Source organism: Chenopodium album, chromosome 9, assembly GCF_948465745.1.
Source record: "Chenopodium album chromosome 9, dcCheAlbu1.1, whole genome shotgun sequence".
Classification (NCBI taxonomy): domain Eukaryota; kingdom Viridiplantae; phylum Streptophyta; class Magnoliopsida; order Caryophyllales; family Amaranthaceae; genus Chenopodium; species Chenopodium album.
In genome coordinates this window covers 277,297-299,628 of record NC_137842.1, presented here as the reverse complement: position 1 = coordinate 299,628, position 22,332 = coordinate 277,297, and the positions used below count along the sequence as shown (strand labels likewise).

At 35.5% G+C, this 22,332-nt stretch overlaps 3 protein-coding genes across 4 annotated transcripts; all 3 read right to left on the bottom strand.

Annotated features, from left to right (window-relative positions):
- Window positions 1–4,202: 4,202 nt before the first annotated feature.
- On the bottom strand, window positions 4,203–7,145 carry LOC145558164 (uncharacterized). The gene is made up of 2 exons (XM_081619309.1): window positions 7,008–7,145; window positions 4,203–5,796 (listed from the first exon to the last, which is right to left on the bottom strand). Exon 2 carries the CDS (start codon window positions 5,788–5,790, stop codon window positions 4,480–4,482), a length of 1,311 nt encoding a protein of 436 aa, XP_081475435.1. The 5' UTR covers window positions 5,791–5,796; window positions 7,008–7,145; the 3' UTR covers window positions 4,203–4,479.
- Window positions 7,120–11,264, bottom strand: LOC145558163 (pentatricopeptide repeat-containing protein At4g33990-like). Of its 2 annotated transcripts, XR_014092381.1 has the most exons (4): window positions 11,144–11,264; window positions 10,329–10,445; window positions 7,381–10,058; window positions 7,120–7,252 (listed from the first exon to the last, which is right to left on the bottom strand). XR_014092381.1 is itself a non-coding variant. In XM_081619308.1 (3 exons), the coding sequence occupies exons 2-3, from the start codon at window positions 10,406–10,408 to the stop codon at window positions 7,619–7,621; spliced, it is 2,520 nt and encodes an 839-aa protein (XP_081475434.1). In that variant the 5' UTR covers window positions 10,409–10,445; window positions 11,144–11,264; the 3' UTR covers window positions 7,357–7,618. The 2 variants fall into 2 exon arrangements, 1 of the variants encoding a protein (XP_081475434.1); XM_081619308.1 differs by lacking the exon at window positions 7,120–7,252 and having other exon boundaries at window positions 7,357–10,058.
- A 2,619-nt stretch (window positions 11,265–13,883) lies between these two features.
- Window positions 13,884–22,332, bottom strand: LOC145558162 (uncharacterized). Its single transcript, XM_081619307.1, has 11 exons — window positions 22,138–22,332; window positions 21,743–22,017; window positions 21,471–21,665; window positions 19,265–19,611; window positions 18,183–18,474; window positions 17,926–18,084; window positions 17,207–17,572; window positions 16,728–16,793; window positions 16,577–16,625; window positions 15,924–16,047; window positions 13,884–14,379 (listed from the first exon to the last, which is right to left on the bottom strand). The coding sequence occupies exons 1-11, from the start codon at window positions 22,316–22,318 to the stop codon at window positions 14,295–14,297; spliced, it is 2,139 nt and encodes a 712-aa protein (XP_081475433.1). The 5' UTR covers window positions 22,319–22,332; the 3' UTR covers window positions 13,884–14,294.

Here is a 22,332-nt window from a genome sequence, read left to right as displayed (position 1 = left end):
TAGTAGCTATTTGATACTTAATTATCTTTTCACTCCCTTTGTTTTTGAATAATTGAAACAATTTAACTTTTGCACTTTTTATTTATTAATCTTAACCGTATATTTATACTAATATAAAAAACTCAAATATTATCGTGTAAATTGTTATCAATTAATATTAACATTTACTTTTGTTTTCATTATATCACATTTTTGTAGGTTTTATTGTTTTAGTAATGTATTTTTTCATATATTGACATCTAAACTTATACAATGACATGTATGACTGATCAAACTGTGTCAATTATTCATAATTAAAGGAGAAATTTATTTTATAGGTAAAATGAAATGGTGATCTAATGTTTATTATAGTAGATGAAATATATTTTATTCCAGTTTTGCCTTTACCCAAAGTAAATATTGAATCAATCAAATCAAACATGCTATATACTCCCTCCGTTTTTAAATATTTGCTCCACTTTTCTTTTTCGGCCGTTTTTAAATACATGCTCCATTTCCTTATTTGGAAAGCTTTTACAATATCTAATTAATTTCTCTTACCTAGTGGACCCAACATAAATCATATTTTATTAATTTCATATTCTCTCCTCTAATTTTCTCCACTACTTTTGCTTTATACAATTTTTTATTCTTTCACCCACCCCACTACGTTCATATTTTATTATTTTCTCCAATTTCTCCTAAAACTCCGCGCACAAAGAAATGAAGCTAGTATTTAAAAACGGAGGGATTACATGCTTAGGGGTGTTCGCGGTGCGGTTTGGATCATAAACCGCACCAAACCGCAAAAGTGCGGTTTGTATTTTTTTCAAACCGCACTTTTAATAAAACTGCACCAAACCGCGCCGTAAGATGCGGTTTGGTGCGGTGCGGTTTGCGATTTAAGCGTATTTTATTAAAATTGTAATTATTCTTTTTAAGACAAAAATTTTATTTTATATTATAATTATTAATTGATAATTTAAATATTAAACTCTTTTTATTAACCTTTAATTAACTAATAGTAAAAAATTAGCTCATATATTTTAGTTCTTTTTATATAATTTTAATGAAAATATTGTATAAAAATCGCAAACGGCACTTAAAATATAGTATAAAAATTGCAAACCGCATTAAAGTGCGGTTTGGTCTCAATAATTTTGCATACCCACCAAACCGCAAACCGAGATTTGGTCATTTTAAAAAACCGCACCGCAATTTTCAAACCGCAAACCGCACTCTGTACAGCCTTTACACAGTAATTTTCAGCTAGTTATTTTTCAGACTTTAAATTCAACATATTGTTTTTTCTTTATCCAATTACTCTTATTCAACAGCATTCTGATGCTGTTTCTATTAAGGTCATGTTTGACAAAATGAACAATGAGGATCGTGTTCACCATGAGCTTGCTGCGGTGATTAATGATGTTGCAGCTGAATACCTTATCACCCATATCAGAAGGGACCTGAATACCTTAGCTCATGAGCTTGCTGAGGAAGGGAATGAGATGCATGTTGGTTTTAAAGAGTACTTTGAGGTGCCTACTCGTGTGAAGATGATTTATGATAGAGAGATGGTTACTGAAGTTGCAAATTGATCTTACTTGATGTTCTAAGTGTTGGTATTAGGATTAGTAGTAAAGGTAGCAGTGCTGTTAATGGTAGTAGTAGTTGCTGCTGCTTTGTTTTATTTCATGTTCTTATTTTCTTCTTTCTAGCTGCTAATCTAGGTTCGAAGGGTTGGATTACTTGCATCCAATTTTCCTGTACTCATATTGATGTAAGGATAATCTTTAATTAATATATTTCCTCTCGTTTGTGTTAAAAAAAAAAACAGCATTCTGTTGGACTATGAACATATTTGTCAAATGGCAACTGAGCATAACAAGAACCGAGGTAAAGCACAATTTGCTGGAATCAAAATATAAAATAAAATTGAAGTCTTGACTTCTATTAATACACCTCAAAAACTACCATTGAGATTTAGGCCCTAGTACTTAAAACTGAGGGTATGTGTACGATAGATCACAAGTTTAAATCCCTCACCCCCATTTGTAATTTGTATTGCCCTTGTTCACCATTACTCTATCTCGAGGAAGCAAAGAGTTGATCTTCTGCCTCCAGTTTCGTCTTTACTCGACAATACCGTAAAGACATAGGAAGTGGAGCTGGAGTAGGCAGAGTGAATGAGGCCACAAAAGCAGACAGCATCAGAGGGCAGCCTAGTTTCAGAATACAGTAAATGTCAACGAGGAAGCTGCTGTGCTTATGCAGGACTCTACTGAGTTTTGCTGTAACATATCAAAATTATAAGATTATGAGCTCTGCAGTTGGATGTATTCCATACAACAAGTCGAACTTTGGAGATATCTCATTGGTCAAGATCACCATTTGCTCAAGTGCAATGGAATTTCTGAGCAAATACATAACAAACTCCATTTCATTCCACATTTGACTATATTCTTCCATTTTAGCTAGACTACACTTGGCATCTAATAAAGATATTTCAGCAGACCCAATTCCTAAATCCTAATACTAATTGATAGAGAATATCCATAGAATATTCTCATCCTAGGTTTAGGATATATTTTGTATAAGATTATCTTTGATATCTGTACATATCTTATAGTTACCTAATATGATTAGGTTTCTCATTGTAACCCTATAAATATTGATCAATGGAAATCATTCTATCAAGGAAGTTTTTTTATGCTTCCGCAAAAACACATATAGAATTTTTTTTTTTCTTTTCTCAAAGTTTTTTTTTTTAGAATCTTTATGTAACCTTGCGCCTCCTACCAACAGTAGCAATCGCGAAAAGCCTCCTCCATCGTTGTTGGCAATCGCATACACTACCGCCTCCCACTACTGGCAGTAACCACATCTGCCAACCTACTCCATGTGCCGCACTCTACTTCCACCTCCCCATGACCAACAATGATTCTTACACTGCCTCATTGGTTTTTTTTTTACACATAATCACATAGATTTTGTTCTGGTGGTGGTATATCACAATAAGATCAACTTTTGCACATCTCTTTTGCTATCAAGTTAGCTCCTTTTATTGTTGCAGCACTTGGAATCTTTGTGGAGTATTAATTTTTGCTACCTGGTTTCTCTTTTGAGAATTGATTAATTTCAAGCGGTGGGATTTAATCTTTTCTTGCGCAATTTTATTTGTTTTTCTTCAACTGTGATTTCACGTAGTAGTGTAGTGTCTTCTCCCTGATGATGGTTTGATCCCTTAACTTATTCTTCTCTGGATCTGCAACTTGGCCCAAGTATATGCGTGACTCTTCTCCTTCGGCCTAAAAGCGCATATCTCTACTATACGTAGGTCGTGGTTGTTGCTTCTCATCGTCATCACCAGCACACGTCTACTACTTCTCTTTTGATCATGGGTTACTATACTATCCTTACCGTTCGATGCGTGATTCAGATCCAGTCTGAGCATCCGATTTTCTCCCGCTCTGACTGCGGGGGTGTGATAGAGAATATCCATAGAATATTCTCATCCTAGGTTTAGCGTGATATGATTTTCAATAGTCCAATGTAAATTAAGAATGATTAATTTGTATTAAACGATGAAATTGAGAGAGTTAAACTAAAGGAATACAGAGCAATACCAATAGTAAAATAAACCATCTTTTGAGAATAATACACTTGGAATGTTGATAGAAGGCATAACTTAATTCTATAGGAGTAAAATCTACTAATTAAAAAATATCATTGATATATAATCATAGTATTATTATCTTGTTGATATAATTTTGTAAATCATGGAAACCAGCAAATCTTTAACAAAAGTATGGTAGACTGTTAGAGGAAGAATAAACTCCATAAATTAATTAATCTGTTATTCTCTTGGCAATATTATATCTGACTTTTTGATCAGATACTAGTATTAACCATAATTAGGCTTATTTATTTATTTATTAATTTTTGAATAAAGCCATAATTAGTTTTTTTTTTTTTTTTTTTAATTTTTTTTATGCAAATAAAGCCATAATTAGTAATATATTGCAGATAATTTTTTTTATTATTTTTTTAAATTCTCTCCTTAGTGTTTATCCAATCCAATCCTTAATTTAAGGAGCTCATTTCTTAGTGTTTATCCAATCCAATTTGATATTATCTTAAGCAATAATATCTTCATTAAGTGTAATTAAAAAATTAGTTAGAATTCCATAAAAAAAAAAAATTTAATATTTTGAAAGCCCAAATCAACACGAATCTAGCAAATCCACTATGTTTAAACTTATACAAATCACAAGGTAGTCAAGGTTTTTCTATCTTTAAATGGAACAGACCATATAATGAAACAAAGTTACAAACCACACACTAGCAGGATGACAATTTAATTTTGAAATAATTCCAAGGAAATATTTATTTTCTGACATTATCTCATTGGATCACAGATAGAAATTTGATCATAAGCATGAAAACACATTAAAGCTTTATTAGGCACATTAATATTAGCAGTAATCAATTGATTAAGTTTCATCTTACAAGGCCCAGGTTAAGGATGCCCCAGGAAGTCTGAGGCCAAGACCTTTCCTTGGATTTCATGAGCATGACTCTTGCCCATGCAATCCAACCTTCCCAAGTCATCCTCTTATCCCATGGACTTCCCCATTCCAGCAGAAGAATCAGCCCTCTTTCCGCCTGTCGTTCCGCTTCCTCGAACCTTTCCTTGCCCAGATACAGCTGACTTAGAACCACACGAGGCTCCCCAACAAAAGGGTTCTTCTCAATGCTCTTTAACAGCAATTCCTCTGCCTTTTCCATCCCTATCTTTCCATGCTCACATACAGCTTCCCAGTACAAGTCTCTTGCTTCTATTTGGTCCTCTGCCTTCAAAACTTTTGTGCAATTGTCGAAAATTGGCGGTACAACCAGCTCTAAATCTTCATCTCTTCCTTCTAGTACCTTTGTCATTCCATCACCTGTCTTTTTCCTCTCCTCCATCATAATCTCTTCTTCTCTCACAAGTAGCACATAAACTGCTCCCATCTTTGACAGTGAGTTCAGCCAAAGCCCTGGCTTACCATCTCCGGGCCACAAGGATTGGATATTATTGCCAGAAAATTCAAGTCGTCCATTAGAGTTATCAAACAAGACATCCTGGAAGCTAAATAGCTGATCACTGAAGTCAGCTATAGTCATTAAAACAAAAATCGCGACAATCCTCCTAGAAACCCTGATATCTTCCCCTGTTTTATTGTGTTTCACCACCACCCCATCTTCAGGAACCAAAGAATTGATCTTCTGCCTCCACTTTTCATCTCTGCTCGACAATCCTTTCTCTTTGATATCTTGAAGTGAGTTCTCAGACATTTTCAAGTGCTCAATGAGTTGAGAATCAGAGTAATGAAATATGAGGTGATCATGGATGAGGGGTTGCCTAGGAACGATGCAGAAGAGGTGGATGAGGCTTTCAGCCGCGTCTCCAACATAATCTCGGACAGTTTGGCGGGCGGTGGAGGGATCAAAGATGGCAAGATTGACATAAGAGTTGGAGTAGGCAGAGTGAAAGAGGCCACAAAGGCAGACAGCATCAGAAGCACCCCAGAGTTTGAGTATACGGTACATGTCGAAAAGGTGTTCAAGGAAGCTACCATGCTTATGCCAGCACTCCCCTGCACCAACAGATCGAAGCACCGCTAGCAAGGAAGGGAGTTTGGCATCGATGTTTTCTAACTCGCCTCGGAGGAATGGTCTGGCTGCTTCCAGGAGGGTGGGAAGGTAGTCGTCGCGGCTGCTGCTGCTGCTGCTGTTGGAGGCATCCTGATCTGATGAATTAGGCGACATCTCTATCTGGTTGTGGATGAATGCAAAAGAGAGAGGAGAGTGTGATAATCAAGGTGGCAAGGCTTAGGATGAAAACAAATAAAATAGAGTAAAGACTTTGAATCCTAAGCTAATAATCAGCATTAGATGCGCAGTTTGTTAGGAAGTGATAAGATGGACCTATTGTCCACTTCATCACAGATGACTAAGAACACAATCACCAACACTATCCTTTTTTTTTTTTTTTTTTTTTTTTTTTGGAAAGAATAAACACTATCCTTTTTGGAGGTTTGGTATTATTATGTCAGATATTTTATTTGAAAGGGGAATATTGACCACGTATGCATACACATGCATAGCAGATAAAAGAGAATTTGTTTTTGGCTTGTTCAAAAATAAATAAATAAAAATTCTCTTTATTTTTGGCTCTTACTTTGTAACAAGAAGGAATCCGTCATCTATTATTAATCTACACCATTTTCATCATCACTAGCTGCTCAAATGACACTTTCGATTTAGGCACAAACTTTTTCTGATGCTTGCCACAAGTATCCTTTCTACTTTTACTTAAACTAATAATATAATTAATCTGATTGTGCCAAAACAGCATACTAACGGTTAACCATCAATGATAATAAATCTGTTAAGCGCATAAAAGGAACGCGAAAAGATAAATATTGAACCACAATGCTGTGATTTTCAAAATAATCACAGCATATTATATCAGCTAAAACATCACTCAATTCAATTTAAATAGCCATATAAACACAAAATTACTATGAGTTTGCCTCATTCAAAGCAGAAATGAAAACAACACAACTTGAGCAGGCATTTTAAAAGGTTGAATCATCCAACCATTGTCTTTTAAATGGTTTCCATTTCCACTAAAAATTTTCTGTCTTAGCTAAATAAACACTTAAAATACCACTAAACATCCAACAATCACTCAATCAACTAAGAAGCAACAACAAACTTCACAATTCTTAAAGCAGGAAGAAAATTTAACAATATTAAGCTAGCAAAATACAAATCTACATAATAAAATGTGAGGAACTCTCTTTTTATTTCCACAATAAATTAATCTATTGATGATATGTATTGTGATATTAAGTTCTTGAGGGGCGGTGCCAAAAATTTGATGCTACTCCATGATCTCATCTATAACATTATCCTTTGTAGTTCTACACCAAATAAAAGTGTATGTAATATTGTACTAAAAAATGACAACTCTGAAATACCTTATAAAGGAGGAGAAGATGATATCACCCTGTCCGGGTTTGAAGGAAATTACATCAATGGACCGCAACCTGCGTTTTCCACCAGAGACATAGTAAATGGCATGGACGCCCTTCTGCAGCATGCCACATTGCGAAAAGTGGCAACTAGTGTTTGTTACAGTGTTTTGGGGCCAAAAATTAAGTTAAAAATCTTCAAAGGGATTACATGTATATATGTGAAGGCATCTTCCCAGAGTTTCTCAAAACTGAAATAAATAGTTGTTGTATTGATCATCAGGTCAAAAATATAAATATGTAACAGCACTCAAAACTTTGGGAAAAATGGGAAGAAGTATTTAATCATTATTAGCATTTAGCAGGCACAGTGCAATACCATGAAAGTGGATACCTATGACGATTAGCAGCAGGATCTTAAGCATTATCCTCAAGCTTATAATATCTTCTTTGACAAAGGTGCGAATGGATATATGACATAATATTTGAGCCATCAGACGCTAAGTTAAATATTTTTTCCTCCTTCCCCAGAAAAGAGACTAACATGACAACATTGAGCTCAACATCAACCGGCAGAATAAGCAATGGAAATTGACATAAACAAAAGTATATCAGCTTCACCAATAATCCCCACATGAGCAAGCCCCATCCTTGAAGTGATGGAAACGATTAGAATCCCTCACAATAATTTCCCTCTCAGAAATTTCAGAAACAAACTTGGTCCAATTGTGGCAATCTCCACAAACTCTCAAATTTTTGAAAATCCTAATAACGCTTTTTGAAGGAGTGCTAATCAATGCATAAGCAATAGCCAATCTTTCATTGTGACTTGAAAGAATATGTTCCTTCTCGTCCTCCTCCACATCCTGTAGCACAAAACTATAGTCTGGAACATACCCAAGCCTCTTTACTTTATCAGTTAGAGAGTTCAACTCACTGTAGATCTGATCATACTCAGGGTGAGACTTGTTACCGGTGTAGAAAACATCAATTTTGTTGCACACTTCAACAGAGCTCCATCCTGGAGTCTTCTTCAATCCTCTGCCCAAAGCCGATGATCTCATCTCATTAACCCCTTCCCATTTCCCCACGTTTGCATAAATATTTGACATCAAAACATAGTATCCTACATTTTCTGAATCAATGGAAAACAGCTGATCAGAAGCATATTTCGCCAGTTCAACGTTTCCATGTGTTCGACAAGCAGCAAGAAGAGCACCCCAAACAGAAGAATCTGGCTGCACTTTCATATCCTTGATAAAATTATATGCCTTCTCTAGTAACCCAGCTCTGCCAAGCATATCTACCATGCAACCATAGTGCCTTAAATTAGGTTTGATTCCAAATTTATCTTGCATTAAATGGAAGCACCATTGACCTTTGTCAACAAGTCCTGTATGGCTGCAAGCGGACAATAATGCTAAGAAAGTCACATGATCTGGAACCACACCTTCCTGCAGCATTTCTTTAAAAAGATTTAAACATGTCTCAACATGTCCATGGATCCCATGGCAGGATATAATGGCGTTCCAAGTCACAGAGCTCAAACTTGGAACCTCATAGAATAAGGATAATGCAATATCTAATCTACCACATTTCCCATACAAGTCAATTAAACAAGTACCTACATATGTATCCAAGTGAAGAGACATCTTAATGACACGGCCATGAATTTTCATACCTTGTTGCAAAGCCCCTAGATGAGAATAAGCTGGTAGCACACTCACCCAGGTTCCTTGGTTGGGAGTTACTTCCATGCAGGATTCTAGCTCAGAGAATGCTTCTGAAGCTTCACTTGCAAGGCCATTCTGGGTGAAGCCTGAGATCAAAGTGTTCCATGAAATAATATCTTTTTTAGGCATCTCATGAAAAACCTTCTGTGCATAATCTAAGATCCCTAATTTAGCATACATGTCAAGAACAGCATTTCCCATAATGACATTTCCCATAAGATAGGCTCTCCTTACGATAAACCCATGAAGCAGTCTGCCATTTTGACAATCCCCAAGTTGAGCAACACTTGCGGCAAGACTCACTAGTGTCAATATGTCAGGCTTTAGTTCTAAGCACTGCATCCCTCTAAAAAATCTAATAGCAGAGATACCATTTTCATTCTGCTCATATGCAGATATAATAGAGTTCCATGAGACTCTGTCTTTAGCTAACATCTTATCAAAAACCTCCTGTGCCTGCTGCAGATAACCAAATTTTGCATACATATTAATCAAAGCATTGGAAACAAAGATCTCATGCTCTAGACCATGCTTTATGGCATATACATGGATCATAATACCACTGAAGAAGTCACCAACGAAAGCACAAACAGGAAGAATACTAGCTATAGTTACAGGGTCCAAATGTATGCCTTCCAATCTCATTTCATTGACAACTTCCAATGCCTTTTCCACATAGCCATTCAGGCACAATCCAGAAATCATGGCATTCCAAGAAGCTGAATCCCGGAATGGCATATAAGTGAAAATGATTTGTGCATCAGCCACAAGACCAAATCTGGAATACATATGAATCAAGGAAGCAGCCACAAAAACATCCCACAAAAAACCAACTTTGAGAACCCTACAGTGAATTTTCTGTCCATCCAAAAGGCTCTGACAAGCCTTCAGGATAGGAGGGAAGGTGTAATTATCAGGCAGAACCGTCGCTGATGATATCAGCTCATTGAAGCAATTCAACGCTTCACTGCAAGAGCCAGTGCGCACATATGCAGCTATCATTGAATTCCAAGTGTAAGCGTCTTTTGAAGGGATATTGCCAAAAGTTTTATGAGCAAAAGCCAACTCTCCGTGATAAGCATAAAGATTAATAAGCCTAGTGCTAACATATATACTTTGAGCTGTTCCAGAGACCACAAGAAGGGCATGAACTCTCTTAACAACGTGTGCACTGAAGCAGAGCCTGAATAGATCCTCAATGTCCACCTTTTTATCCTTACGTTCAAAGCCATTTGATGATGCCTGCAAAGGATGTGAAATTGTTGATTTTGACAGGCAACGGCACCAAAGCCTTTGCCAAGTTCTAGCCTGACATGGTGATGATCTGCATTAAGACTAACCAGGAATCAGCTCAGCAATGAAAATATTAGCAAATTAATAGAGCAAATTATGACAGCATTAAGGAGAAAATTACGAGGGAGAGAGAAGGATAGACAAACAGTAATATCAACAAGTCTTATTTAGGAATAGTTACGACTTACGAGGGAGAGAGAAGGATAGACAAACAGTAATATCAACAAGCCTTATTTAGGAATAATTACGAGGGAGAGAGAAGGATAGACAAATAGTAAATTCTCAAAAATAAGGACCGAACCTGGTGAACACCAAAAGTTGAATCATCCAACTGTCACCGGAAATATCGCAAAATAAAAAAATTAAGAGATCAACATGCATATACACCCATTTCAGCCACCAAAATGTGGGCAAAAACCTGCATAGTAGATCCAAATTAGAGAATCCAAATAAGAGCTCAACATGAATTTCCTGCGTATTATTGGAAACACACCATGTACTCCTAAGGTTTTGACGTGCCCTTAGTAAATCAATAACCCAAGTCACTTAATCAATCAAACCATCTTCCTTATAAAACTCTTTGTCTCTTCGATCACCACTCTTTCCTCCTCTTACAAGTAGGGGTCAATGCTCAACACCACTTTCACTAAAACCCCATAGAATAGAATTCCCCACAAAGCAAACAGTTGAATTAAATGACTAAACTACCCCTTCACCTTTGTTGCCTTCTTCCTCTTTCTCTTATCAAATGGAATATCAGATTTCAGTATAAAGAATCAAAGTTAGCGGCTTTTGATCGTGTCTACCACATAAACTACTTATTATCATCAATCAGTGGCTTCATACAACACTACACTAAACAATTAATAAACTAGTAGTAGCTCATAAAGCTCCATTATCATAGTTCGGTCTTAACATTAAAGGTTTGGCCTGCAACAGATTACCAATTAATAATCAAATTAGCCTAAAAAAACATACCCTATATAATATATTCTTCTTGCTCAGCGTCAATTGCATATACAGTTATAAATTTTGCAGTAACAAAATCGGTCGTTAATTAACCTGAGAAACCTAGACTGTGAAATTGATATTTGATTAAAAATAGGAAATTTTTACCTGATAAACTGTTTCAATGAAGCAAGCAACTTCAATGGGGAAATCAGAGTACGCTTCAAATGGAGTAGAGAGAGTAAGAGACTGAGAGAGGTGCAGCTTATTAATTTTAAGTGAAAACCCCCAAAACCCAAAGGACTAAGGAGCCACTTTAATCTTTATAATTTTATTTAGAAAATTTGGATTTTTATTACCATTCACCGTTACAATTTTTTGGGTGGTTAAAGAGTCACAAGGACGGGTGAGATTCGATTCCATCCCAGGATCTTTTGTAATCGGGTAGAAAATTATAACCACTTGAGCTATCTCTCATTTTCATTGACACTACACTAATGATACGTTATTTCTGGGGTTAAAAAATAGAAATATTTAAGGAAGTTATTTTAAAATGTTCGTATTTGTCAACCATATAATTTTCGTATTTGTCAACCACTTGAGCTATCCCTCATTTTAATTGACAATACACTAAAGACACGTCATTCGATTTATATTTTTTAGAAATCACTATATTATAAATTGAAGAATTTATCAAAAACATAATTTAGTTACATAAATGGACTACACTTTCTTTTTTAAGGGAAAACAGACTACACTTTTATTGTTCAAATTGTTATTAAAAAAAAAAAAAACTCCAATGTTTTTCTTTATTTTAATAAAGCCGATAGTAATGTAATGAATTAATCCATCTACATCAACTAATTTAGTATGGACTATTTACAGAGAGTAGAATGTAATTAAGATTATGATTTTTCTTCTCTTTTCATAAAACATAGTTTAGAGGGATACTAAGCTTTTAAACAGTCTTGTTGCACAAGAACATTATTTGCTCTTTTAATTGAGCGTTTCCAACCGCATGTACTAAGCCTCATTTTTTATTTTATTTTTTATTTTTTTTTATTTTTTTTTATTTTTTTTTTGTATTAATAAATTTATCTATTGAAAATATGGAGCAAGTAAAATAAGCGTGCATGACACGGAACCTAACTTAGTTCACTATATAAGTCGGTTTAAAAAAAAATTATACAATATTGTTCATGTAGGTTTGATTTTAAGGTTCGATATTTTTCAGTATAAAATCGAGAACAATATTCGATTTTATATATAGAACCGATAAAGTGTTAATGCCATTTGAGGTTTCATATTAGTTCGAAATGCCAACAATGTTAACAATTTTATATTGGCAAATACAGTACCGAACCTTAAAATGAGTCTAAGCGGACGCCACTGTGAAAAATAGATTTAAACCAATATACATAGTATATACTTGTTTGGCATTTTTTTTGTTTTTAGGTTTTTGTTTTTTAGAAACAAAAAACCAAAAACTGGAAACAAAAAAAAGTTTTTTCAGTTTTCTATTGTCAGTTTTCAAAATTATCATGATTTTAATAAGTTTGATTAATTTTTAATTCATTATATGTCATATATCATATGATTTTAAAAAACAAAAAGCCAAAAAACAGAAAACCACAACGATAAGGTTTTTACATTATTAAGGGAAATCGCTTAATTTTACTATGTATCTAATTTTTTTCTTTTTTGAAACAATTTTTTTTTTAAATTTTACTATTAGCAAAAAAAAAAAAGGCAAAAAAAAAAAAAACAAAAAAAACTACCTACCAACAACTTTTGTTAGAAAAAACGTTAGTGGGGACCACTCTTCAACTATTAATTTGTTATCTTGATTTGCATGTCGAAAAATATTTCGTTAAGGTTTTGGAGGTATTTGGCCCTTAAGTGTACAAATTGATTGATCTCAGTCAAAATCATGTAAAAACCTCGTTTTGCATGTCACTAGTATTATAATATTTTTGCTGCGGATATTTTTCAAGTAAAGTTTTTGGCGTCAATTTTACTCGTTCAGAGTTAAGATGCCAATTGACATTTTTCGTTAGTGGTTAGTTCGTAATTTGTTTTTTCCTTTCAATTTGCATGCTGAAAAATGTTTTGTTAAATAAATAAATAGTAAGTCTTTATGAGTTCTATATTGTTACTCATGGACAACAAAAATAGCTCCTAATGATGAAAATGACCTTTGTACATTTTGAGGTAGAGGTAGAGGTAAAGGTGCCAGACCCACGTGCTTTAGGGTTAATTAGGCCTGTCCATTGCTCGACTCACAAGTCTTGTGCGGGACGAAGTTTTCAAAAGGTTGGCCCGTGCATGACCTAGGCCCACGTGTCGTGCTTGCATGCCTAAGCAAAATTGCATTGATTTTAGCATGCTTTGTCGTGTCAGGCCTGACCGTGCCGTGTCTTTTCGTGCTTCTCCCAAATAAAAGCGGAGCAGGCCCAACCCAGTGCCATCTTTACTTCTTTAGGTAGGGGTAAATGGGTGATCACAGATTGGATATCTAATATTAAAAATATGGGATATTCGAAATCCAAATTTGATTCGAATAGTTTTAGATGATATCTAAAAAATTTTTGGATTGGATATACCGGATACCCAATATACGCAATATTATTATATAAATTTATTTTTTTTTTAAGAGAAAATGTGAAATACATAAGAATACCCAATATTTGGATATTTAGATCAGAAATCCACCATCTAAAATCCTGATATGTGGATTCGATATACATTATCCGAAATTTTCGAATCAGATATTCAATTTGGAATTAGTATCATATTGGATGTGGATCAGATCTTTGAATAGTTTTGCTCAGCACTAGATTGAAAAAGACTGATGACCGAAGACCTCTTCAACATAATTTAATCTCAGGAGTAGTTTAGCCTATACGAGTTGAAAATTCTTTGATAGGTGTTCCAATTATCATCTAACCAGAAAGAAACATTCTCACCATTCCCATTTTACAATTTAATTGAGTTGCTAATGATGATAATAAGTTAAACAGCAGGTGAATATCAGTGTATAAAATGTAACTCCTGATCCACTTTTTAATAGTAACTATATATTCAATAAAATCAAATCAAAAAAACAATTGATCTACTGTAATCGTGAAAGGTTGCTTAAGCAAAACTTCTGAAGTTGGTTGGCTACAGAAGTTTTCAGCTTGAATTGATTATCTTGAGAGACGAAAGCCTTCATCTAACGAAAGCCTTCATCTATCATAACCATCATCTCCAAACAAACTTGAACGACTTACAGCGAACATGCTGCATGGGAGAATTGGCAACTAGTGACAGATCATTATTAAGCTGTTTCGTGCGCAGGAATCATGTTTAAAATCTTTAACAGGAATGTGAATGTCAAGGCATCATCCTGGAGCTTCTCAAATCTGAATTATACATCAGCATGTCAGATCATTAAATCCATACAGCATCCATAACAAAAAAAAATGCAGTAAGTGTTTAAGACAATATGTTGTCCTGAGTCTCCTGACACGCTCTACGAGTCTATAGCTCCCTTCTATCCCAAAAATAGGCCATGTTTCCAAATTCCAATTTAAATTCTCACCAAATGAAATGAAGTTTCTAAATTTAGCTTCAAATTTTCTGAATTACCCATAATTTAATTCGAACTTACAAATCCAGAGCACTATCACATCAATCGGGTGGAGAAAAAAAAAAAAAAGTGAATGAGGATATATGATGCTTTTGCTTTAATTCACTTTCATTATTATTTAAACACACTTAAAAAAACTGCACTCTCAAATCTACAGTTTAGTCAAGGAAAAGGTTTATCAGTGTTCATAGAGTAGTGGATAGTATATGAAGCTAACTTGTCAATAAAACAGCATTAATTAACCAACAAAATTTTATATATAAGGCTGGGAAGCGATTTAGATAAGCCTTCAAGAATGCAATTCCCTTGGCACAAACTCACTTGGCTAAGGAAAACTTTAACAATTAGGGTTACATATGGTAAAACAAAGGGAAAGGGTAAGGAAGAGAGAGAGAGAGGAATTAAAAGTTTAAAATCCCTTACATCTGCTATGCTGTTTGTTTAATACAAAGAGGAAGGAAAAAAACAGCAACAACAAAACCGCTACTCCTCCTCAACCCCATCTCCATCTCCACAACTACACAGCTAAACTAGCAGGACCCTAATCATCGGAACACCATCTCACTTGCAACGGAGTTTCACCAAACCTCTACCATCCATTTCACTGGATCAATGCCCCTCATTCTCTAATTCTCTTTCTCTTTGTTCTTCTCCCTAAGATCTACTTTTTTTTCCAGAGTCAAAAAGAGGGGGGAGGGGGAGTTCGGTGGATGAGGGTTGATTTTTGGGTGAATAGGGTGAGTTTCCATAGGACGTGGTTGGTTTTAGTAGATGACGGTTGATTTTCTAGGCATGGAGGTGGGCTTTAGGTCGGGTTTTGTGGGTGGTGAAAGTGGTGGAGTGGGTTAAGGTGGGGTTTTGTGAGTGGTGAGAGTGGCATTGGTGGGTTGCTAGTGGAAGGGTTGTGCTGTGGCTGTGGGTTGGTGGTGAACTGGTGATGAGGGTAGTGCTGTCAGTGGTGGCAATGATGGAGGTATGTTGATGTGGAGGTGGCTAAGGAAAGGGAATTGAAATACCAAAGGGGGTTAGGGAATCACGCTAGATGACTTTGGGGGAGTGAAGAGGGTAAAGGGAATGAACAAAATGTCATTAAAAAACCAACAAAGGGAATCAACCCTCTTGATTCTCTTTCCCTTTCTTTAATACCTCGTAACAAACGCCCCCTTAGAGTACACCATTCCTAATGTCCTACATATTTCTTTTAAAATCATATTATACCATTCCTAATTTCCTACATTAATCATAACAAAATGACATTTTAAAGTCATTATACTTGTAGCTCATAGAAATTGACCTAGAAAAAGCAAAGAATATTACCTTCCAGATTTAGCAAAGTGTCCTGCGCCAAATTCACATTTAAAAAGCAGTGTGTTGTCATCAGTCTTCAATTCCCTCAGTTTTGCCACAAATTTAGCAGGTTCCGAGTACATCACACGGGGATCTGCCATAGATACAATTAAAATTATATTTGGAAGTCGGGACATGAAAATTCTGCCTGACAATGAACTACAAGTCTACAATGGTCAATGGGATTCATTTACTGTCGATCATTTTACAACGTCAAAGCCTACCAATCCTGGAAAAAAATTCTTACAGGAAGTCAGATTTTATCGATGAAGTGATAAAGCGTCTGCAAAGGTGAATGGTAAAAGGGAAGTAACAAGGAAGATGCACTTCTGAAAACAGAAAAGTAGCATCCTCAGTTTGCTTTGTCTAATGCATTCTTGCCAAATTAAAGAAACTGTAAAGCTTACAAAGTCAATTGATCAAGGATACTACCATACGAAGATGGTTGGGTTTTGCCCATAAAACAAACGGAGTATTTATACTGGACTAAACATTATAAGGGGATGAACAGCCTGTTCTTAACTTCTTATACATGATCATGACAAATCATTAAATCTTAGTACTTACCATGTATTCATATAAGCCTACATGCTCATTACACAACATAAAATCTTAGTACTTACCATGTAAGCCAGCTGTAACCAGTATATGAGGATAGTTTTGCGCTTTAACCTGTTCACATAAGTGGTTTATCAATCAGAATGACAACCCACCAAAATCAATGATAGAGTGCCAATGAATGAAACTATTGAGAAAATAAATTGTGCAACTCACATTATCTACTGGGGAATAAGATTTCATGTAAAAATAGAACTCCTTTTCCCGAGGATCACCCCATTCCTGTCAGAACATATAGCATGCTGCAATTACTTAAAAATTTAATTGTCTATGGAGGACATCAAGTTAGTCTATCAATCAGGAAGATCAAAATTTTTTAGTGTTAATCTGGAAAATATGAATTAGCAATATTCTACATCAGCAGACAACCAATTTTGACCTACAGGCTACAGCCTGCAGGACATTGAATTACGTAGTACATATTTTACAGGGTGTATACTTCCCTTTTTATTATCTGAAAAGGGAACGCAAATCGACGGAGGGGGAGGAAGTAGCATTTGGTAAAATTAAACATTCTGCCCATTATGTTAACCAAGGCCCCAGGAAGCAAAAACATGATACAATTATACGTGTGTGGATGTAGGGTCTCCATACACATCATTATCTGCTATTAGGAGAGAGAAGATATAGGATACCTCCCATTCAGCAGTTGTCAGAGGAATCGTTGGATCAAGCATTGTTGTGACAACATCAACAAAAGGTACACCAAGTACAGCAGCCTTAAATAAATCAGGGCGCATATTCAATACGCCACCAATTAGCAATCCTCCAGCACTTCTTCCATGTATGCAGAGCTTTTCCTTTGAACAGTACTTATTTTCTATAAGATACTCAGCACATGCTATGAAATCAGTGAAAGTGTTCAGCTTCTTCAATAATTTTCCATTCTCGTACCATTTCCTACCCATTTCTCCACCACCACGTATATGAGCTATTACAAAAATGAAGCCACGGTCCAACAAGGATAACCTTGATGCTTTGAAAGCAGGATCTATGCAAATCTGCCAAGACATAATACAAATTCAATAAACAACATAAAATAGGATGTATGCATGTCATTCCAGATACTAGAAAATATTAACAACTATCCACGACCACTCTCCCAGCTGAAGGTTTTCAAGATAATATATATAGGCTCAAAGGTTAAATTAACACTATCTTCCAAGAGAACAAACGATGAAAAGAACTAAACGTAATGCATTATGTCAGAGTATAAGGACAACAGAAAGAGAAAACATTTAATTTGTAATGTATCAAAAAGGACATAGGATTTAGAGCAGGTAACTGAAAATGTCTTGTGAATGCAACGCAAAATACAGTAGTGACTATCATCGAAGCAAAACATATGGCTCACCTCATATGATCCATAGCCATATAACAACAACGGATCAGAACCATCAAGCTTCACAAGATCCTTCCTATAAACAACTGATAATGGAATATCAGTACCATCTGACGCAGTGACCCACTTTCTTTCTGCCAAATAGTTTGATGAATCAAAACCACCTAATACCTAGAGGACAAGTGGATGAATTGGAATAATAAATATTGACCATCTCGTATCAAAAAACGAACAGAGAATTTTCGTAAGAGCAAAAAAAATGAGCTTACTGTATCGGTTTTCTTCAAGACACGCTCTCCACTGTCCATGTCATAGTCATATACAGAAGGAGGAGTCCTCAAGGAGCTATATGAAAATCTTAGAACATTGGAAAAAAATTGCGACTCCACAGGGTGCACATCATATACAGGATCAACAAAGTCAACTTTGCGGCCCCCAGAAAGGTTTTCAAGTGGCAACCCTATGGCAGGAAGACGATAGACAACTATCTCAGGGAGACCACTTTCACGCTCAAACACGACAAGATGGTTCTGAAAAAGCTGGAAGTTTCTAATTTTTACACTGCAAAAAGCCAACCAACCCCCAACCCTCAGGCAATCAATTACAGAACTTAGATAAGGTAACAACTATTGTATCCTCCAAAATCAATGAAATGAATAATATATTTTGTTTCTGAAGATACCTAAAAGAATTTTCTTTAAACGCAGAGCATCATTTGTAACCATATAAATCAACAAACATAAGACAATATGTTCTTCTCTTAGCATTCTCTTAAGCTAGTACGAAAAACAATAATCTATCATAAGATTCAGATTTTTCATATTCCCAGCTTTACTTTGAAAAAGAGCTATATTGGGATCCACTGATTAATGTATGCAAACAGTAATCAGTCATCACCCTACAAATACAAGACATCTAGATGGTTTGATTTCTCCTTATCATGTATGAGGAAAAAAAAAAAAAAAAAATTTGTTTCTCAAGGAAGCATTAATAATTAAAATTGACAATTTTAATAGTAATAAAATACAAGTATAAAAGCATGCAGCATGAAATACATTTGGTTCACCAACCAGGCACCAATGCATAATTACAAATTGATCCCTCAAGCCAACATAGCCACAAAAGTCATGTCTACAATCCAGGTACAAATTGAATACACATAGGTCAAAATAAGTCTTGTAGAATTCTAAACAAAAAATGAAAGAAAATACTCTAATGAGTCTAGCCTACAACTTGAAGAGTGGTAAAGTCCATTAAAACAAAGAAATCCAGGTCTACAACCAACTAACCAAGCACACAACATGAAGACTAAAAAACAGAAAAATAAAATAAAGAACACTAAAAGTCTTGCCTTTCCCTATGTGAAAGGAGAACTGTCATTGCAGACAGATTTTCCAGTGGACATGCTAGCAATTCCGAGTTGAAGCACGCATCAGTCCTCCTCCTTATAAAGAAATGGTCACCACGATGACCGACATATGTGGATACACCTTCTGTCCGAGGAGTCAAAACCTTGAGGCCTTCTTCAGGTTTTGAAGTGTCCAGGTAGAAGACAAACATCGTAGTTTTACTTCCAGATGCAACAAATAAAAACTTCTCACTCTCAGAAATATAAAGATCAAGACCAAACTTTTCATCTTCCTCATGATAAAGGCAAGAGTCACTTGATTGTTCTGTTCCCAAATTATGCAACCATACCTGTCAATTTTGCATGTGGCACAGAGGAAGCTAATCAGAAAAAATTCTATGACAGATTAAGTTTTGACAAAAACAACACAACTGATGGAAATAGAGAGCTGAATGACCAGTGGACAGTCATCAAACATGCCCCAAAGACGACCAACATTCTAAAATTTCTCCGAATTGCCAGTGGGAAAACGAGAACCTCATTAAGTTCAGCCAAGATCCATGCTTGAATTTAAAAAGCGCGCCTCACTCACATGCTCTGGGAAATGGGCTTTAGCTAGGTGAGGCTCAGTCACCTACGGAAGGCGCGCGCCTCGTGCGCCTCAAAGTGCCTTTGGTAAGGCGCGCCTTTGTGCCTCAATGAAAATAACTAAAATTTAAGTTATAAATTGAAGAATGATGGACATTTTTTCAAATTCAGACTACCTTAGCTTTAAATATATCATTATTTAATTTATTATGAATCTTTGTGATTGGTATTAAGTACTATCAAAGTAAAAGATAATTTGAAATAAATATATAAATACATGCGCCTTGCATACAAAAGGCATGCGCCTTCGCCTTGCACCTTGCGCCTCGCGCCTAGGCTGCAAGGACCATTTGCGCCTTGGTGCGCCTTGCGCCTTTTAAAACTAAGGATCCATGAGTGTTCTTCATTATTTAGGCAATAAGTAATCATATCAAAATATCTAAAATTCTAGTATGACTCTCTTATATGTCGAGTATTTATGCATTAGAAAACCACCCCATCCAACTTTATAAAAGAGCAAACAACATCATCTTCAATATGTAAAGCCTTAAGAGTATCATGTTCACAATGACGAATGACAACAACTTCTTGTATTGTACATCACCATTGAAGATGTCATTGTGGTCAATGACCAACTTTTTATTTTACCTAGGAAAACAGTTTTTTCCATTATCACCTAAAGATTTACTATTGCATGTAGAACCCTTACCCTTAGGTGTAGTTATGGGCTGTGAAACCCCATGGGTTCTCTTTTGATTATTTGTGGTAGAGCAAGCCATCAATAATTCACAAAATTTCCAAATTTAATCAAACAACAATCACGCGAATACTAAGCTGAAATCAAAAATGGAATCACAGGGGTACCCACAAGTCCACAACTAAACCCAAAGCTCATGTCAACTGAACAATCAATTTTGGAAATTATTAGGAACTGATAATTAAAATATAAACAATCAATCTAATACACACAATATAGTGTACCATTCAATGTATAAATTAGACATTGTTCTTAATTTCGCTTTCGGTTTGAACAAGTTTCATTTTGTGATTATTGTTAATGAAATTAATCCAAGTATTTTTACTTCCTTTAATTCTCATATTATACTTGTTATAATGCTTACTTTTAATAATTTATTTATTTCATTATTTAATTATTATGTGTGGGCAGTTTCTTAATTTAGAGCATGGTTTAACCCTCAATATAGATTGATATGTGTTTCGATTTCCAATTTAATTAATTTATAATCTTATTTGTCAGGGTTAATTTTAACATCAATAAACAGCTAAAACTAGTGTTATTGAATGTGATTAGGTTCACAACAAATAAACTCTTGGATGAATTTAGAACCCTAGTCCAAATTAAGGACTTTACATATATGAAAATAGCAAAATGTTCTTGTAGAACTTATATGATGTCATTCTTAAAGTTTTAGTATGTATTATTCCATGAAAATAGGTATGATTGTATGTCAAGGAAGCCAATAATTGATAAAACTATTAAAGTGGTAGTACATGATATCCAGTATGGATGCATTCATTGTTCTAATATACGATGCAGCTCTGATAAACATAAGTATTAGATAATAGAAGCAGAAGCATCTGACAAGTACAGCATTGATACCTTATCTGGACGAAGGATCTGGTCCAAAGTGGTGTACAACAAGGCCCCGTTACCAGCCCATTCCACATTACATGTGACACCAACAAGAGGCTTTTCAACAGGTTGTAAAGACTGAGCATCAATGATATGTATAGTATAAATCTCATCCCCTTTAGTATCTTGAGCATATGCCACAAGCTTATTGTTGGGACTAACCTGGAGCAACGAAAACGAAAAATGACGAGTAAAAAAGGGAAAAGTAAGTAGGGATGATTAAGATGGGGCTTGCTTACTTTAAAGGCATGCACGGAATAATAGGTGTGCTGCTTAGCCTTGGCATTTTCATCGAGTATAACATGCTCAGGAGGGGCAGTGGGCATAGTATGATACACCGACAACGGGGCTCCATCGTCGAAAGCAACACGCCTGCAGTGCCTCACATACTCCTCCCCTTCCAGAGTCCTTTCATAGTAATAGTACTTCCCTTTCCGCAGAGGAACAGACATATCATCCTCCTTTATTCGTCCTCTAATCTCTGCATACAACTTTTCTTCGAATTGCTTGCTCCCTTAATAAAACAAATTCCCGACAATAAGCGAAATTGAATCTATTTCCTTTATAAAATCCCTAAATCAAATTAAATTACAAATCAACAGATTGATGATGATTTAGAATTGCAGAAAATTACCAGACATGACGAAATCAGTGTAAGAATTCTCAGAGCGAAGATGAGAGAGAATATCGGAATTAGAGCGAGAATCATCCCTGAGCCAATAATAGTCGTCGATTCTAACGTCGCCGAACATCTCAATCTGATGTTTCTCTTTCTTGGCAATCGGAGGCACCGTCATTCTCTCTCCTGTCGCCATTGATGATGACCTTA

Bases quoted from the DNA above. Each gene is read 5' to 3' on its own strand.
- LOC145558163 (XM_081619308.1), bottom strand. From the start codon at position 10,408: ATGCATGTTGATCTCTTAATTTTTTTATTTTGCGATATTTCCGGTGAC. The intron at 10,059-10,328 runs GTTCGGTCCTTA...GTCTTAATGCAG, and splicing joins CAACTTTTGGTGTTCACCAG to ATCATCACCATGTCAGGCTA.
- LOC145558162 (XM_081619307.1), bottom strand. From the start codon at position 22,318: ATGGCGACAGGAGAGAGAATGACGGTGCCTCCGATTGCCAAGAAAGAG. The intron at 21,666-21,742 runs GTAAGCAAGCCC...TCGTTGCTCCAG, and splicing joins ATTCCGTGCATGCCTTTAAA to GTTAGTCCCAACAATAAGCT. The intron at 16,794-17,206 runs GTATCCTATATC...ATGTTCTGACAG, and splicing joins TGACAACTGCTGAATGGGAG to GAATGGGGTGATCCTCGGGA.
- LOC145558164 (XM_081619309.1), bottom strand. From the start codon at position 5,790: ATGTCGCCTAATTCATCAGATCAGGATGCCTCCAACAGCAGCAGCAGC.